We start from the raw sequence: 19894 nt of genomic DNA, 5'->3' as shown, positions 1-19894 counted from the left end.
TGCCGCTCTCTTCTTTTGCAGAACTCTAGTGTCAGTAGCAGCCTCAAAATTCACGACATTTGTGACACGGGTAGATTGCTGTATCCCTCCAAGTTGCTTTTCGAAGCACTAAAGAAACTTGAAGGAATAAATTTACAACCTTCTTCAACAAAAACGAGCTTTGCAGCGACAGCATAGTTGATGTCATGATTCTAGTGAAAGCTTTAAATTTGGCTATATATATAGCTTAAAATTACATGCTGATAATTTCACATCGACAGTTGTGCGTCTTTATGTCCTAACAAGGCTGCACTTTCACGTTAAAGGTGTTAATCAGTGAAGAGAAGCACCACGAAAAAAGAAATTGCACTTTATAGTTAGCTACACTGTTCTTAGCAGGCTGGTGCAACATATGCATGCGGACACTTCTTTGTGTTTTTCTTCTGAATGCACAACTTCTTCTGGTGCATTCAAACAGCTAACTTTGTGAATATAATTAAAATGAATTAAGTAATTTGTTTGCGCATTATAATTCCGCTGTAGGTCTCCGTTGTTTGGGTAGGAATGTACTTGCACTGTTTTTCTGTGTTTTGGCATGATGTGTGTAGTTTTGCAGAGATCCCTTTTACTTGGCGTCATTCCTACCTGTTTTATTCGTTCCATAGGAATGTAGGATGTCGGTGTGTCTCATACTCGCACATGAGCCTGATGTTCGGGAACACTTCATGAGGTAAATAAAAAAAATGTCACGAATAAACTGTGCAAATGTAGTTGCGGGGCGCTCGCGAAACCGAATGAAAGAACGAGGGACAAATGTTTATCGCGAAAGAAGGTAAATGACAAGCAGGGAAGCTCTTTGGCTTTGGGCTATGTACGTGCATGTTGTTTTGCTTTCTCTTCTACAACAACGGCCGAGGAACTAAGCGCTTGACGTTGGCTCGCGGATGCCGCGGCCGCTTTTTTATGAATGCGAACCGCAAAAGAAAATGTGCGCACCTGGAATCCGAGTTAGTTTAAATCAATTCGATGTCCTTAACTACGGCGTTATTTGCAGCCGACTTTTCCGTTCGAATAATTTCTAGTTACGTGGAAGCGTGGCTCAAAACAAATTTAACGGCTTTACGCCACTACTTCGGTGTCTGCAGAACCTTTGCTGTTATAAATGTGTCTAATGGGCGTTGACATGCGCTAGGAGTGCACATACAATTCATCTCTTATATGAAGTGAGTTTCGGGGATGCATCTTAACACCCGCCGATGATTTGTACGTCTATTTGATTGCGACAGAAAATGATTATCAAAATATCAGCATGCAGTGCTGGCGCTGCGCCGTACGTTCCGTACAGCCCATGTTCCTACAGCGCCATCTCGTGCTATCTACATGAAGCGCCTCAGCGGCGAGGGCTTCCTGAACACACTGCCCCTATTCTAGTACACTCTAGTATTGGCGGCGAGGAGTTACGGAGTCGCCACCTATCGGAAGCGCCTCGCTGGCGTAGTATGAGGGATCACGTGGCGCGCTCCTCATAGGTTTTGCTATCAGCGCTCACTGAAAACACACGCGCGAGCTCTCCCGGACATTTCTGTAAGTACTTTCGAAAAAGAAAAGTTTCTTACTGTCTAAATAATAATCTTGGGCAAACTGAAAGCACACAATCGTTTACAGACGCTACCTCTTTACCGAATACGTAGTACATTGAACGCCACTGCGCGCGGTCGCAGCCATGGAGTCTCCCGAACCGGCTTCTTGCGTGAAAGGTAGATAAACGCTGAGAGCAAACTATGTGAAATATGTTCTTATAGGGTTTGTATAACTAAATGGAGCGTAATAGAACGAAGACTCAATGCAGCGATCGCGCAGATTCGCAGCGACCGACTGCGCGTCTGCATGTTTGTCCGCGCACTGTATCGCTTTCTCCGCGCGCGCGTTTTCGCACCGTGCCATGAGCTTTAGGTCGCAGAATATGAGCATTTGACAATATACAAGCAACCATTGTTGCGTGGGCGCTATCAGAGCTGTTCAAAAATAATTTCATTGTAGAGACTTCGACGCCTGTGATGTACCGTCGCGACGATTCAATCTTTCTTCTTTTTCTAAATTCTTTGACCTTTCAGTACTATTTCTCGAGTTGCGTCGCACTGTATGTTTATCGGTGTCCTCAGCGTGCAATTTCCCGCTGCTCCTTTTTTTGTAATCCAGTGCATTAATTCATAACACAAACATGACCATATGCCATGCTTTTTTTATATGTGCTTCTTACCGCTGCCTTTCCACTCCACTGAACTTGCCAGTATCTACAGCATCGACAAGTTCACAGACCAAACCGTCATGACATTAGCCGGGCAGCGGACTCGGGCGAGCGTCTCAGTGCGCGCTTTCAGAACATTGCAGACCGGGCGCCGTAGCAGAAATCTTCCTCGCGTCTGTGCTTGCTGCATACCGGAGTCGTAGCCGATGACTGTTTTCCGGTTTTACGTTTCGCGAGCCAAGCTTCACGCGGCTTCTTGTCCTGCGGCTACGTGTGAATAAGGCTGACACCGGCCTCAAATATGTGCGTCCGGCCCTGCAGCACCGAGCAGTAGTCGACCATGTTGCGCGCCTTCAAAGGCAGCCACTACGTATTGTAGTGCTTTCAAGCGTTGTAAAGGAGACATTCGAAGCGGGAAAATTTCGCCACTAAATGAGGACCGCAGCGTACGAGGGAATTTAAACTCGTTTTCAGCTCGCTTCGGCGCGCCCGAAGCAGCCGACGCGGCCGCTATGTCCACGTGATCCCTCCTAGCACATCACGCCGACGGTGGCGCCAGCTTTTCCAGTGGTGGAGCTCGAGGCCATGGGGAGTGCTTTCCAGCGGGCGTAAACGCTGCTCCGTAAAACCGCTGGCCGCCTCAGCGTGGTGCGCATGCGCAGTCGCGTCTCCGCTCGCCCGCTCCGCTCCGCTGGCCGTAAACCCGCTGGGCTAAAACTCTCTATTATCAGTCGCGGTCAGTGGCGTAGCCAGAAATTTCGTTCGGGGGGCTTACTTTGTAGCTCGGCCTCCTCCTTATAGTATTTTTCGAGGGATCAAATGCATTAAACATTATTAATAGAGACGTTTAGCGCGTCCGGTATTCGGGCAAGCGCGGGCGGTGTTCCGGTTTAGCGGGGGCGTCAAGGTGAGCGGCCCGATCAGTGGCGCCAGCTGGTGGCGCAAAGCTCAACTACACAAACACAGAGCTAATTACTGTATTCTGCTTAGCTGCTGGGGTAAATTTTTGACAGTGGCGTAATCGTGTTCACAATTACGCCGCTGCCAAAAATTTGCACGAGTGGCGAAGCAGGATATGGTGAGTTACTGCAGTTTTAGCTATGCGTTTGTCTGGTTGAGCTCTGCAACACCAGGCGGCTTCACCGCTCACGTTTACGCCCCGACCATCCGGTAATCCGCCCAAACCGCTCCCGTTTACCGGAATAGCGTACAAGCTAAAAGTCTCTAATAACTGCGTTGCCATTGCCAAAGATGCTGCAAACAAATTCTTGAACGCTACGAACGGCCAAGTCAAATATATATTTTTAAATAAAAGAATACACTCGTATGTCTCAAAAGTTGTGCCCAAAGTAACCGATATCAATGCTTCCATGTTTTTTTGTATATTTAACAAGTAGAGGAAATATCACACGAACTTTAGATATCCGTTTGAAACCAGCAAAGTGCATGCCGCCGATATGAAAAATGTAAAGGCCATGAAATGAACGAGTTGAGGACAAATATTTTATGAAAACTTTGTTAGTCTCCCTGCCTTTCTCTCATCTGCCTCTCCCTCTCTCTGTCATTGAAGAACCTTTCTACATCTTTGTACATACGCAACGACCAGAGAAAAATCTCAATGACGCTGTCCTTTGTTAGTATGTATCGCCCAGGAGCAGCTGTCACCGGTCGTGCATTGTGAGTAATTGCTCCGAAATTATAGTCGCAATAGAAAGCACATAAATAATCAGGAGTTCTGCAAAATACACAAGGGCGAGTCAAATGAAAGTGAGCCTATGCAAATATATGACAAACGGGGTACTGCATTTAAAGGTAGTCTCCATGAGCATTTATACATTTGTCCCATTTACTGACGAGTCGCGTGATTCCCGTCTCATAAAACTCCTTGAGTTGCTACTTCAAAAAGTTTGTAACTGACTCTTTCACGTCATCGTCCGACACGAATCTGATTCCCTTGAGGTTTTTCTTTATATGCTCTAAAATGTGGAAGTCGCAAGGCGACAGGTCTGGGCTGTATGGCGGATGTTGCAGCGTTTCCCGCTTGAACTTTGCCAGTTTTGTATTAACCACATCAGCGACGTGGGGACGGGCATGGTCGTGCAGCATGACCCCATTCCTGAGTTTTTTTTTTTTTTCACGTCGTTTGTTCTTGATTGCACCCGCCGTGGTTGCTCAGTGGCTATGGTGTTGGGCTGCTGAGCACGAGGTCGCGGGATCGAATCCCGGCCACGGCGGCCGCATTTCGATGGGGGCGAAATGCGAAAACACCCGTGTACTTAGATTTAGGTGCACGTTAAAGAACCCCAGGTGGTCAAAAATTTCCGGAGTCCTCCACTACGGCGTGCCTCATAATCAGAAAGTGGTTTTGGCACGTAAAACCCCAAATATTATTATTATTATTCTTGATTGCGACACGCAGCCGATCCGACGTTTCACACTATCGGAAACGATTGATAGCCTCTCTAGGTTTAGCAAATTCGACCAATAATGGCACCTGACGATCGAAAAAATGTCAACACCTTTCCGGCAGAACTGATCACGGCCTTTGCTTTTCTTGGGGGTGGTGATTCCAGTGTTTCCACTGTAAGCTTTGCCGTCGTGTTTCTGGCTCGTAGTAGTGGCACCATGATTCGTACCCGTCACCCTTATTGTGATACTGGATTAGATGAGTCAAGGCAGCGCCGAAACCCTCCGTCTTCTGGCGGCGGTTCAAAATCTTGGGCATCCGTTACGCACACAAGATCCAATAACCGAGATGCTCACGAATTATGGTGAAACCCGAACCGTGACTGGTGTTCACACGCCCTGCCAATTCATCGATGCTTATCCTCCGTTCTTGTCTAGCCAGCCTTTGGAATTGCGTTGGGGGTGATTGCACGGTGGCTTTGGCCTGGTCTTGGATCTTCTTTGTAACTTTCACGTCCTTCTTTGAGTCGTTTGCTCCAACACTTCACAGTGGCCAATGAAATGGAATGTTCACCGTACACGGCAGCCATACGGCTACTTATTTCTTTTTGGGAAACATTTTGATATGTCAAAAAGCCCACGACACCACGCTGCTCAACTTTAGGAGTGTCCATTATGTCACACGACCATGTTCGACCCAGTGTATGAGAGCATTAAAGAATCTTAATCCACACACCTGCGTGTCACTTCTTGATATAACAGATGCCTCTGTGCCACGTACATGCCTCGCAGATAATGAACAGAACCATTATTGCGTATGGTTTGTTGGCTCACTTTAATTTCACTCGCCTTTGTACATTAGAAGCGCGAAGATACAATAGAATGTACAAATGCGAAGATACAGCTTGATAAAGGGCAAAAAAGTGTCACTGGAAACCAATATCACTGCACATATGCACAAAACCTTGCAGCAAGATATTTAGCTATACGTATAAGTCTCCAATAAATCTACGTATCTAAGAAAAAGTCGCTATATATGATACGTCAAACAAGGCAAATAAACATGTTGCGCAACCACAGATCACAGCCCCCACTGCCTCCACTTCCCCGAAGCGCGACGAAAGGTGGCGCGCTTCCTCCCCGCTTTTCTCCCTTGCACACACACGACTGTGCATCCATCGTCGGCATACGCATGACCCCCCCCCCCCTTACGCTTTCACTTGCACATCCAGCATGCGGCGCGCGGTCAAGATCTTACCACCTCTGGGCTTTATACGGAACATGAGGGCGACAGCGACGGCAAAAATGCACCTGGAGTGTCCATATAACTTCTATAGCAATAATACAATAAGTGTATCCGGCAACTGAAGCGTCCCGTGGCCCATTACTCTCCGCTAAATAGAAGTAATAAAATCTAACTTTCATTATGCGACAATTCGCTGCGCCGCAACAATGTCTTTTTTTGTTATTGTTGTTGGGCGATGGGCACTGAAGATGAAATAACGCAAATGAAAGCATGTTGGCTACAATTGAATGCTTACTTTGGGCACCTAGTATGGCTACCGAACGAATATCGAAGAAGACGTGAGACACTTTGTACACAGAGAACCATACGCATAGTGCTCGGTATTCTACACCGGGGAGACAAAATTTTCCGGAGAAGTTGCGCTCCAGTGAACGCGTTGCAATCCGTCGAGTACCCATAGCGATGGCGGCGAACGACCACGCATCGCTTTCTCTCGTGTGCTAGCTAGAAAGCGTCCAAATCTCTGCAGGCGAAAATTCACTCGGCTAGAGAAAAACGAATGCGCATCGAAGTGTGCCACGCGGTGGTCGATGCAGCACGAGAAAAACGCATGTGCTCTGGCTGGTTCGGCAGCCCGTGGGTAGCGAGAACAATAAAGAAAAGGAAGAGGCACAATTTGTTCTCGCGAATAGAAGTCCAAGTGGAACAATAAATAAGAACGTAGTTACCTTTTCTGGCTTTAGTGTCTTGACATGGATGCTTTGGCGCAGGTAAAAAAAAAGTTGAGATTCGTTTCTGTGACATGACCGCACAAATGAATCACCACAACGCTTCGTCTCATCGGCCCTGGCTGCGTGCGTTGTCAACTTGTCTGACAGTGTGTTGATTTGGCTTCTCTTTGTATGGTCCGATGTACGACTTTAGATGTGCACCTTGGGCCTCGAAAGTTTGTAACAACATTAAGCCCACATAGTTCCTGAATTGAAAATCTAAAGCACGACTTTCGAAATGTAAATGCACCTCTAGCATCAAAAGTTTGAGAACTTTACTCCCCTAAAGTTTCAGAATTGAAATCCAAGCGCTCCCTAGATTCCGCGGCCTCCGCGAGATGCAGCGACGAGCCCGCTCGCCATCCAAACGCCTTTGAAACTTTGTGCTCGGATGGAGCTCCTTGGCGTTACGATATCTGACTCCCGGTGCATGGGCGTTGCCGCGAAATCCAGCCCGATTTCGCAATGTTCGCGCTAATGTGTCTTTTCGAGCGTGCAAAGGACATCCTAGTCAAAATCGAGCGTGATTTCCGGCGCCGGGGGTTGTTTTGGTAGGCGGCGCATGACAGCACGAAAAAATATCGGGAAGGGGGGGGTTGAAGCCCCACAAGCCCCCCCACTGGCAACGCCCCTGGTCGCGGTGTGTGTATGTGTTGTGAGCTATTTTGCTTATATCTGTTTTAATTCAACAAAAAAAAACTGGTGTCTCTCTATTAGCAGCATGAAATGGTAAATCTGCTTACTATCTGATCGCTTGGCGTAGGGAGTAAAACAAAGTATAAGAGCGCATGCTCATGCACGGCCAACCTAAGGCACCCACGAAACATCTAATCGGCAGGCGATATCAAATATTTGTGATGCACTGGCATCGTTCTCGCGCATTTCAAATCTAGTAGGCTTCAAATTACCATATGCCTACGGTAGCCTTCCTGTATGAGGTCCTTGGCGCTGCTCAACACAGCGATCACTGCGGTTGGTGAACCAGCACGATACATATGTAAGCTGTGCGCATCGGCATTGCCTTTTTGGCATGTATACAGCCATAATATCTGAGACGGATCGCATAAAAAGAATGCCATGCCTATTTTTGAGGACAAAATTTCCGTAATAAGTGTGAGTGTGTTGTACAGAACGGAACGAACACAACCGAAAAAAAAAATTCGGTTATCACCCTCTTTCTCGAAAAAGCAGGAGAAAACGGACGAACGCCGCAATACGACCTCGCATAGTCACGCCGCACAACGTTTATGACTATATAACCGCTGACGCCGTATGCTTGGACCATGCGGAATATAGAACGAAGATATCTGTGATCCAGCACCTACCACTGCTTAGGACGCTCGCGCAGTTCGTAAACAGTCCCTTTGCTGGACAAGCTTAATTCAGACTGTAAGGTGTGCTGCTGTTACTTGCCAAAACTATTTTATTCAGGGGCGGAAACCCACCTAACCAAGTAGTCACGCAATATAACCTGCAGCGAACAGTTTGAACGCTTGTCAAAGCAAAACATCACAGCTCCTATCGTAGCAGAACGGCACCTACGCTGTTACGATCGTCGCGTATGTTTCATGGCTCCTAAACCGCAGTGATAGAGAAATGTGCGGAATATAACCAACCCTTATATATAGCTTGCATTGATTTCGAGAAAGCGTTTGATTCTGTCGAAACCTCAGCAGTCATGGAGGCATTACGGAATCAGGGTGTAGACGAGCCGTATGTAAAAATACTGCAAGATATCTATAGCGGCTCCACAGCCACCGTAGTCCTCCATAAAGCAAGCAACAAAATCCCAATAAAGAAAGGCGTCAGGCAGGGAGATACGATTTCTCCAATGCTATTCACAGCGTGTTTACAGAAGGTATTCAGAGACCTGGATTGGGAAGAATTGGGGATAAAAGTTAATGGAGAATACCTTAGTAACTTGCGATTCACTGATGATATTGTGACGTAGTGGTGACGTTGAAGAACACAGTAACACCAGTGTGAACGACAAAACTAAATTTTATTGGGCGAACCTGTGCCCACAAAACAGGCTACACTTATAGCACAACGATAGCGGCGAACACAGTCGGCGATCGTCGAAAATCTGATCAGCGGGTCAAGCGCGCCGGCTTATATGCAACAGTCGTCGAATGTTCCAGACTAATCGTTGGGACCCGCGTGCCTTGCGCAAAGTTCTACACCATTCGCGTCACGCGATGAAATCTGATAGCACAAGGTTCGGCGACAACAGACAACCGAATTGAAGCATCGATAACTTTCCAGAAACTTCGGATGCATGCAGGCGCGTCCCGCGCTGTGAGATTACAGTTGTTAAGCGGCGAAACGTGGTCGCCCGATAAAGATAAGCACACGTGTCAATATTGCCTTTCTTAGTAACTCAGGGGACCAATTGCAATGCATGCTCCCTGACCTGGAGAGGCAAAGCAGAACAGTTGGTCTAAAAATTAATCTGCAGAAAACTAAAGTAATGTTTAACAGCCTCGGAAGAGAACAGCAATTTACAATAGGAAGCGAGGCACTGGAAGTCGTAAGGGAATACATCTACTTGGGGCAGGTAGTGACCGCGGATCCGGACCATGAGACGGAAATAATCAGGAGAATAAGAATGGGCTGGGGTACGTTTGGCAGGCATTCTCAGATCATGAACAGCAGGTTGCCATTATCCCTCAAGAGAAAAGTGTATAATAGCTGTGTCTTGCCAGTACTCACCTACGGGGCAGAAACCTGGAGGCTTACGAAAAGGGTTCTACTCAAATTGAGGACGACGCAACGAGCTATGGAAAGAAGAATGATAGGTGTAACGTTAAGGGATAAGAAAAGAGCAGATTGGGTGAGGGAACAAACGCGAGTTAATGACATCTTAGTTGAAATCAAGAAAAAGAAATGGGCATGGCAGGACATGTAATGAGGAGGGAAGATAACCGATGGTCATTAAGGGTTACGGACTGGATCCCAAGGGAAGGGAAGCGTAGCAGGGGGCGGCAGAGAGTTAGGTGGGCGGATGAGATTAAGAAGTTTGCAGGGACGGCATGGCCACAATTAGTACATGACCGGGGTTGTTGGAGAAGTATGGGAGAGGCCTTTGCCCTGCAGTGGGCGTAACCAGGCTGATGATGATGAAACCGCAGCTTAGAAATAGAGGATAATGCTGCAATAAGGTCACATTAGTGATTGGAACATTCAGAAATACACTATTCATCTCCGAGGCTGATCGTAGGCTCAAGTATGCGCGCACACATCGCGCTGCGTGTTCCGTCCGCCTCAACGCCAGCAGAAATTCCGGCCATGACGCCTTAAACCACATCAGCACGTCTCACAGAACCGTTTACCACGTAGAAGACGCACGTAATATTAAACAGACCGCACGACCGCGAAAACAAACGCCAGAACATACCGCCGAGCGTATACCTGCCATGCAAAAGACCGCTTTCACCCATGGAGGTGGCTTTCACCCAAGCCAGTTTGGCGCTGCTCATAGGCGGCGCCACTGCGTTCACAATATTAGAGTTACTGAATATGCTACCACAGGTAGCTACCTGCGGTAGCATATACAGTAACTCTACACAATATGGCGGCGCCTACGAAAAAACGGTCTATAGATGAGGCTGTGGTATACAGGCTAGAAGGTTACCCTACTAGGGGTACGTTCAATTCGCCTGCACCACTTGAACCAGTTCCCGAGGTGCTGCACCCTGCCATTTGTTTCAGCGGTGCAGCAATGGCGCCCGCAAAACCACGACGTTCGTTTCAAAAGATGCAGGAAAGGTGCAGGGCTGGTTCATGATTTTGCTGCACCCGCTCCACTGTCGGTGCCGACTTGGTGCAGGCATACAGGTGCGAAGCAGCAGACGACGGAGCACACGGGCGCGAGCACCGTAAAAAGCCTGCTTACACACGTGTGATGTGTCTAAGCAACTGTAGTGTGAATTTACGCCCCAGAAACCGATCATACCTGCAGTTCAGGACCTCTCAACCTTACGCACTCCATGCACATTAGTCTGACATAGCATAACGTCTACACCGCGTCTGCACCTTTGCATTCGTTTCGAGTGTTTCGCTGGGCCTGCACCTCCGGAATCGAGCTGCACAGTTTCTGAACTTCTCGTGAACCGCCGTGAACTGGTTCACAGTGGTGCAGGCGAATCGAACAGACCCTAGTGTCGTGAAGGCTCGAGCCGACGTGAAATACTTTGCTATGCTCCGGCAGATGGCGCCAGTGTTCGCACAGCGGTGCAACGGTGGCGTAGAGGTAGAACACCCGCCTCGCGTGCAAGAGGTCCGAGGTTCGAATCCCGGTACCGCGCAATTTTCCACCGGATTAAAAAATATCCGCGCGTTGATAAAATTGCATAAAGAGGCCTGGAGTGTGGTCTGACCCCGGTGACCAGAACCGGTAACGCACTCCCTCACCAGAGCAAGATTGGCCACCCTGGTGCAGTACTTGGCCAGAATAGACCAGAATACGCTAGCCTCGCGCTCAGACTATTTGAACGCATGCTCTCGCACCCGGATTGCCCGGTCGACCAGTGCCATTTTGTTCTGGGCTGCCAAAGTGTGTTCGCCGGCGACCAGCAGACATGGCTAGCCCTAGGTCTAGGACTCCAAAGTGCGGAAATGTGCCCGTTCACACGGATCCTAAGTACAAGAAGTCATCTGGGCATCGTTGCGTCGTGCTTGGATGCCAAAATAACCAGCGGAAAAGGAGAAGGTTGCTTAGCGCTGTTTGCGAAGTGCACAATACACGTAGGGAATCGTGCCGGTGCGGTGTTTTCAGCCTGCACCGATTTCCATCCGCAACGAAGAATGACAAGCTGCGCCACCGGTGGATAGCTGCAGTGAATAGGAAGAACTACCAACCCAGTGAAAATGCACGAGTGAGTATTCCATCTGTGTATATTTTGGTGCCACGTTCAACTTTGCGCCCTACGAACGTAATATGTGTAACACGCAGGTTTGCTCTGAGCACTTTCTGGACAAGCCCACAGAGCAGAATCCCGCGCCGGTGCTTCGCCTTGGCTATAACAAGAAGGCAAGCACGTGTTTTCATTCAGGCAGAGCTCCCGACGGTTAAGCGGAACAGTTGAGTTTGCGGTCAGCGATACTTGCAGCTGGTGCACGGCATGACCATTAAGCGTGAACGACAAGTTGTAGGCGATAGTATGTTGCCCTGCTGGTGAGCGTTATTGCTAATGAAAGTAAACCGAAGTCTGCTGGTCACGTAGCATGCGTCCACAAAAACGTAAACGACGACTGCTCGTCGACGAAGGCGTTCTTGCAGCGCGCCTGTCTTTACGAGCTAGTGTTGCAGGTGTCATTCGTAACGAATTCACTTGAGCCTCCTGAGCCTTAAACTGCGTGCGGGCTGTTATGCGGGGCAAAGCGCAAAATTTTTTCGTTCATAAGGCGAGGAAAATAAGGTGCTTAATTATTGTTGTATATTGTAACAAAATTTTGCTCGTTCTCACCAGTTTTTTTTGCTGTTTTCTTTTGTAAGGGAGCGCTAACAATCCGGTATGGCCTCGCACAAGCGAAACAGGTCTGAAACCAGGTAGCTGCAGTTGGTGGGGCTATAATTTTTTGGAATGCAAGTGCGGTTGTTGTCTTGTACCAAAGGCTTCCCTGATGATGCAGCTACAAGTAGGGGTGGTAATTTTATGTGCCCTTTCATGGTTTGTGCAACTGTACAACACCTGCATCCGTCATGCTCGCCCTGTTATACAGGCTTTGACTGCACATGTAGTTGAACATTATAACTACTGTAGTTCCTCATTTTCCAATGAGTGCAGGTTTAGCATCATATGCTGCTTGTTCGAGTGCTGTAGGCTTGTGTTCTGAATGTCGTACTCTTAAGTGGTTGCACGATACAATTGGCCTGGTGCATTTTCTATTTCATTTTGCGAGGACTTTATATCTTCGCAACAGTGATGGCATGGGAAAGAACTACAGCCCTTCTTACTATAACATCTATTTTGTTTTCAATGTGCAGATGGTGAAGGGCTGGCGTCTGCTAATCAGGCAGTCAAACGACCTCGCCAGTTGGTTGCCAAACGCGGCCAACCCAGTAGTGACCATGACAAACAAGACCAAACTGAAAGTGCAGAGGAATATGTTCTGCGTTCTTTAACAATATATGTCACCAACACAGTGCTGTAAAATCCTTCACACGTTACGTGCTTACGTGGTTACCCGATGTATTCGCTTCTGCAGTCTGCACATCACTCAGTGTGGCCATTGCGGACTTGCATGAGGTCTTGAAGTTTCATTGAATCGAGACAGCGAAAGTGACAGGCTAGAAAAAACGCGAAATACGCCTTCCGCCCAGCTAAAAAGCCCAAGTTTCGCCTTCGCGCCGGGTCGCATCTCCCGGCGTGGCAGCCCAGGCCTGCTACTTCGCGGCGCTTGGGATAGATGGCGCGACCAGCGCTCATCAATATGGCGGGGCCCTTTGAATTCACGGTGTTCTGGTGTATAGACCGTTTTTTCGTAGGCGCCGCCATATCGTGAGCTCAGTGGCGCCACCTATGAGCAGCGCCATACTGGCTTGGGTGAAAGCGGTCTTTTGCATGGCAGGTATATGCTCGGCGGTCGGTTCTGGCGTTTGTTTTCGCGGTCGTGTGCTCTGTTTAGTATGACGTGCGTATCCTACGCGGTAAACGGTTCTGTGAGACGTGCTGAAGTGGTTTAAGGCGTTATGGTCGGGATTTCTGCTGGCGTTGAGGTGGACGGAACACGCAGCGCTATGTGTGCGTGCATATTTGAGCCTACAATCAGCCTCGGAGATCAATTGTGTATTTCTGAATGTTCTAGTCATTAATGTGACCTTATTGCAGCATTATCCTCCAATTCTAAGCAGCGGTTTAGGAGCCATTAAACATACGCGACGATCGTAACAGCGTGGGTACCGTTCTGCTACGATAGGAGCTGTGATGTTATACTTTGACAAGCGTTCAAACTGTTCGCTGCAGGTTACATTGCGTGACAACTTGGTGCGATGGATGAGGTTTTTGCCCCTGAATAAAATAGTTTTGGCAAGTAATAGCAGCATACCTTACAGTTTGAATTAAGCTTGTCCAGCAAAGGGACTGTTTACGAACTGCGCGAGCGTCCTAAGCAGTGGTAGGTGCTGGATTACATATATCTTTGTTCTATATACCGCATGATCCAAGCATACGGCATGGATCATGCCGAACGTTCCGTCGGTTTCGCTCGGCCTTTGTCTTTCAAGAGCCGCCGAGACCTGCTGGACGGCCCAGGTTTGGCTTTCGTGGTCTTAGCATTCCGCCGCAGCCGCGAGTCGCGGGGGAATCGTTGTACTTGTCGAAGCCTCATTGGGAAACTTGGTGCAATCCCATAGGATGTGCGTCAGGGTGGCCCTCTCCCGCTGGCACACAAACTGGTTCTTTACCCACCCCTAAATCCAGCGAAGAAACAAGCGAACACTCGCTCAACGCCGTTCGTACGCTCACACTGTGATCCTAAAACCTCAAGAGCCATGCAGAATCATGGATGAAAATTTCATTGTTATTGATGAGGCACTTTGGAATCACATGCACAACGCCCCCTCAATGCATTAAATTGAAGCTGACCCGATCGTTCAGGTCAGATATTTGGACAGGAGTAATCAAATAGCGGTTGACACCGATCATCGCGACACGAGATGCCCTTCTTTCTTTAATACAGCTTCCAATAAATGGCAAGCCAACTATTTCAAGCATACGAGACCATAGAAAAGGATCAAATGTGGGGCACTATCCGCAACGCAGGAGGAATGACTGCCGAGCAGCTTACCATGAACCCGCACTGCCGGAAGTGCGACATTATCAGCGCTCGCCCCATTGGGGAGAAAGGCACCGCTGCAGTCACTTTTAAAGAGACTAGCCTTCCATACAAGATCGGGCCCAAGTGTTTCAGAATACTAGTCTATCCGTTCAAGTCGCAGGTCTACACTTGTGAGACGTGCCACAAATTAGGACACGAAAAACAGCATTGTCCGAATTTTAACAGACCGCGTTGTGCCACATGTGGTGGAAAGCTGCATGACAGTGACAAAGTCTGTCCCAACCAGGGGCCGAAATGCCGCAATTGGGGGGGGGGGGGTAAATACCTTGCAACGGCTCAAGACTGCCCTCGGAGCATAAAGATCAACAAACAGCTGCGCGTGAAGTCAAAACGCCCTCGGAAGCTAAGCCAGAACTCCACGGGTTCACAACTGCAACATCTTGAGAGCCCTCAAAAGACAGTGACCCTGAGACACAACTCTTACACTGGGCCTCCCTGCGCTCCATCAACTCCTGCAATACCACCGGAAATAAAACGCTTTTCGACCACAGCAAAAATGCCTTTGCTAATGTCGTAAAAATGGCTAACAGCGAAGCGCTAGAACACGCGAATGCGAGTCACGCCAAAATTACAGGTCAATCTGTCCCCGCCTCACTCTTAGCAAATGAAGGTGCACGTGTTCATGAACAAATCCATGAAACTATCACTGTCGGGGCACCAGAGCAGAGCCAGAATAAGTTGCTAGAAACGCAGCCAAAACCATATATTCATCTTTATTACGAAGCCACCTTCTCTGCACACCTGGCACAAATTGAACACAACATCATGTCAAGGGTACAAACGATGATAGAACGAGTTATCAAAACATGCGTTCGCACAATCATGGAGTGCCTAATGCACAATGGAACGCTCTCCTTCGGAGGTCTTACCCCGGCCGCATGAGTTAATATGGCGTTTTTGCTGTCTGTACAGATAGCTCCGACGCAGATGGCTCACACACAACATGGCTATGCTAATCCCTCCAGTTAATGTTTGCGGTCATGGTCGGGATGTGGCGGGAGCAGTCCTGAGAGTGATTCAGTGGAACTGTCGCTCCCTCAAAAAGAAAAAAAAGCAGACATGATTTTATGTTGGGGCCTGTCGCATAACAGTCTCAGACCCGTCGTCGTGGCACTGCAGGAGGTGAACTGCTTTATGCCATGCTTACCATACTACAAGGGCCATGGCTTCCCCGAAGACACCGACACACCTGTGTGCACAGCTGTGTATGTGGATCGAAGACACCCACACAAAGCTCGACACTGAGCCTTGGTGTTCGAATATTGCTAATGCTACTGGATGCTGCATTCAACTTAAGTTGGGCCCGAGTTAAAGCTTGCTCTCAGGAGCATGTGGAGACACTTGTGCTACCTGATGCAGTAGAACACTATGTAACATGCTACACGAATGTAGATTTTTAATTCAGACTCTAGTTCGACAAGATTGTTAAACTACCCTACAGTATGGAAAAATGGAAGAAATTGTTTTTGCAACAGTGTATTTGCCGAACTGTGTATTGCAGTATGTTTTGTGTGACACATTTGTTTTCATATATGTATAATGTGCATTAGTAATTAGCGTTAACTCTTTCGGTTTCAATTGTACGTGAGTATACATTGTGTTTCACTTGAATTCATTTTACACATATATGTATGTATATATTATATATATGCATTATGTCTGACAGTCGTGTTATTGGGACTTAGGCAATTCTAGCTTAATATGTAATACCTAACCCTATGCTCTGTCACTGCTTGTTAAAAAGGGCTGCGGACTTGTCAAGCCATAAAAGGCTTTTTGTTCGCGGTCCTCAACGTTGAGGTGTTGAAAATAAAGTGAATTGAATTGAATCATGGTGCTGTGCTCTCCAAGTCTGTTCAAGTGATGAGGACCTGAAGCAGGCAATGCAACTATATGGCCGGTCACTTGTATGAATGCACCAGTGCATCTTCAGGGCATTCTTCAACGAGAATCACTGAAGGCAGAGTAGGCAATGAAATGGCTTCTCGCCTCATGTGTTTCCTAAGGTTGCCCTTTTGTGAGAATCTCTGAAAGCATGAAAGTCACTGATATGGCTTCTCGCCTGTGGCTGCAGGTGGGCTTTCAGGTGACCCTTGATTGAGAAGCTCTAAGAGCATGAAGGGCACTGATATGGCTTCTCACCTGTGTGGGTGCACAGGTGGGCATTCAGGCCGCTCTTCCGTGAGAAGCTCCGAGTGCATGAAGGGCAGTGAAATGGCTTCTCGCCTGTGTGGGTGCGCAGGTGGTCTTTTAGGTGGATCTTTTGTGAGAAGCTCCGAGTGCATGAAGGGCAGTCAAATGGCTTCTCGCCTGTGTGGGTGCGCAGGTGGGCTTCCAGGGTGCCCTTTAGTGAGAAGCTCCGAGTGCATGAAGGGCAGTCAAATGGCTTCTCGCCAGTGTGGGTGCGCAGGTGGGCTTTCAGGGTGCCCTTTTGTGAGAAGCTCTGAGAGCATGAAGGGCAGTCAAATGGCTTCTCGCCTGTGTGGGTACGCATGTGGCTTTTCAGGTGGGGCTTTGATGAGAAGCTCCGAGAGCATGAAGGGCACTGATATGGCTTCTCGCCTGTGTGGGCGCGCAGGTGTACTTTCAGTTCGCTCTTCGATGAGAAGCTCCGAGTGCATGAAGAGCAAAGAAATGGCTTCTCGCCTGTGTGGGTGCGCATGTGGACTCTCAGGCCGGAATATCGTGGGAAGCGCTGAGAGCATGAAGGGCAGTGATATGGCTTCTCGCCTGTGTGGGTGCGCAGGTGGTCTTTCAGGCTGCTCTTCCGTGAGAAGCTCCGAGTGCATGAAGGGCAGTCAAATGGCTTCTCGCCTGTGTGGGTGCGCAGGTGGGCTTTCAGGCCGCCCTTTTGTGAGAAGCTCCGAGAGCATGAAGGGCAGTCAAATGGCTTCTCGCCTGTGTGAGTCCGCAAATGGACATTCAGATAACATTTTTGTGAGAAGCTCCGAGAGCATGAAGGGCAATGAAATGGCTTCTCGCCAGTATGGATGCTGGCATGTGCTTCCAGAAGAAATAGTTCATCAGCCACGTAGTCACATAGCTGACATCGGTGGATGCATCCTTGCTTTGAGTTGTCACATTTGGCAGTTGATGCAGAAATTGAAGGCCTCGATGCTGCACAAATAAAAAAAGTAAATAAGGGTTTTTAGGAATTGCCAAAAAAAGAACACATGCTAACTTTAATGACAAGCTATCTTTTTCATTTGATTTGGGAGATCTTCAGGGTGACCTTAAGTATGATGAAACAAAGAACTAATGGTCATTTTTATTTACTCAATATTTCTGAATTTGAATGCTTCATGACCCTGTTTGTTAAGTCCACTTATAAAAGGGATTTTTCAGAAAGCTAAAGAATTACAAAGTGACAGAATGTGGAGTGCTTGACTACTCTCTCCTATGACCCTTAGAGAACACTTCAAAAATGCTTTGATCAAGCCTGCTCTCATATCCTCAATGACCACTTGACGCCCGGTAACCACATTAAGCACTTGCAAAATTTGTTATGATTCACTGGCACTACAAATTGGTTTTATACGAGACTTAATCAGTGAGTTTCTTCTTGACCACACATTGAACTTTGGCAATGTTATCGTAAGTTGAGATTGCAAGGAGCCGGCTAGGAAATTTCGCAGTTTTCCTCACATAACCTGCCAACACCTACAACCCGCACCCTCTTTCAGAACAGCCCAGAAAGAAAAAAAGAATAATATGCGTCTATAACCCATGGTAAAAACTGCATACACAACCCCTAGATGTTTACAAAACAGCATCCATTTGGGCATAAACTACTTGTGCGTGTCGTATCTTCAGCCGATGACTCTGCTTCACTGTTTGTTTCCGGAGACAGGAGCTCGGCCGTTGAGCACGGCTTATCGTGACCTAAGTTCAACTTTGCTAGCACCATGTCCACTATTCACTAACTGCTAAATGCAAAATGGCGACCCACACAAGGAAAAAAATGACCGACCGTGCAGGAGAGAAGGGAGATTCACAGGGTGTCTACCATTTGACATTTCCAAATTCCCTGAGTTTTTCAGGTTTTCCCTGAGCACCTTTGCGAAATTCCCTGAATGAGCCAGAACTTTGTTTTATGTCAAGACAGGCTGACACCACGTATCCCAATGCTGTCACTCTCTAGTAAGCATGCTGAAACAAAAAAAAAAGACTTAATTCAGTTTGAATAGTAGGGAGTAATATCTATTTTATTTAAAAAGAAAACAGAAGGAAGGTGTTAGTAAAATGCACAGAGAAAGAAATGGTAAAGCCCATTCCAAATTAAGTCGAACATTTTCAAATACGAATGAAAAGGAGATGCATACATAAGTAAATATTTTTTTAATGTCAGCTATTTCCATCAACTGATAGCAAGCTCATCTGTATGAGGTCCTGAACTTTGTCACAACTAAGGTTCTCTCTCAGCAGCTGGGAAATCAACCTCAACTGTTCTGACATACTCTCAGCCCGTACACAACATCTCAGTGTTGGATTTCAATGCTTAAACAATTTAATTTGGTTTGGATGAGGGACACCTGTGTCTCAGCGTCAGCCAACACTTTGTTTTTTTAGCTCAAGCTCCTTCAAAAAGGCGCAGGCAATTCCTTTCCCGTTAATTCCTCAGTGCGTCGGTCCTTTCTGTTCTCATCCTCCTTCTACCACGCTTTCACCACATGGATCATCTGAAGCATCCTCTTGGTCAGTTGTACAGTCAACATTTGATTTTTTGGATTTCCGAGGGGCCGCAAAAAAAAGAAACGAAAAAAAACGGGCAGTCTGAAAAAAATTAATGCATGTCTTTAACTGCCTTTAAGTGCTAAAATTACCACAGGCAAGTCTGAAAAAGCTCTGAAGGCCTGACAGTACGCTTATTAGGCATATCAGGGCTTGTACTGTGACAGGAGACGTGGTGCACGCATGTGTAATTAAGGAATACATACTATGTCCCGTGACAATTGCCCCCTTCCCACGCTTGTTATGCTTCACCGCCTAACACTAGTGCACTGAGGCGAAGCTAACTTTCGGAGACTGGCATTACGCAACGCGCTGTGCTCTGCGAGTTTCAAAGCCAATCGCGAGGATTACAAAGGCGGAGTCGGTGCCATTGGTGATAGCGCCGAATTCTTTCAATGAAAAACACGGCACCGCATGGCAAGAAGCTTAATAGCGAACATAGAAGCAGCTAGGCCTAATGTTGCCGCGGTGGTGGTTACGGCTGCCAGCGGATCTGCCTGCGAGAGTGCCGGTTCGAGGCGGCGAGATAATCAAAATAGCGGCGGTGGCGGCTTTGATTAATGCCATTTCAGACCTGCAGTCAGGGCAATATACATTGACTATATGGGGTACGTGTGGTGCCGCAAAACCGTGCAAATTATCGAGCATGTCCGAAAAATCGGGCGTCTAGAA

At 47.6% G+C, this 19894-nt stretch overlaps 2 protein-coding genes across 2 annotated transcripts in view; both read right to left on the bottom strand.

Annotated features, from left to right (window-relative positions):
• Nucleotides 1-19894, bottom strand: part of LOC135896037 (zinc finger protein 271-like) — a 254612-nt gene that overhangs the window by 183049 nt on the left and 51669 nt on the right. The window lies entirely within an intron of this gene.
• LOC135896034 (zinc finger protein 782-like) lies at nucleotides 16283-18590 on the bottom strand. Its single transcript, XM_065424357.2, has 2 exons — nucleotides 18462-18590; nucleotides 16283-17608 (listed from the first exon to the last, which is right to left on the bottom strand). Exons 1-2 carry the CDS (start codon nucleotides 18505-18507, stop codon nucleotides 16599-16601), a joined length of 1056 nt encoding a protein of 351 aa, XP_065280429.1. The 5' UTR covers nucleotides 18508-18590; the 3' UTR covers nucleotides 16283-16598.

The sequence above is a fragment of the Dermacentor albipictus genome, chromosome 8 (assembly GCF_038994185.2).
Source record: "Dermacentor albipictus isolate Rhodes 1998 colony chromosome 8, USDA_Dalb.pri_finalv2, whole genome shotgun sequence".
Taxonomy (NCBI): Eukaryota; Metazoa; Arthropoda; class Arachnida; order Ixodida; family Ixodidae; genus Dermacentor; species Dermacentor albipictus.
This window is presented reverse-complemented; position numbering and strand designations above follow the sequence as displayed.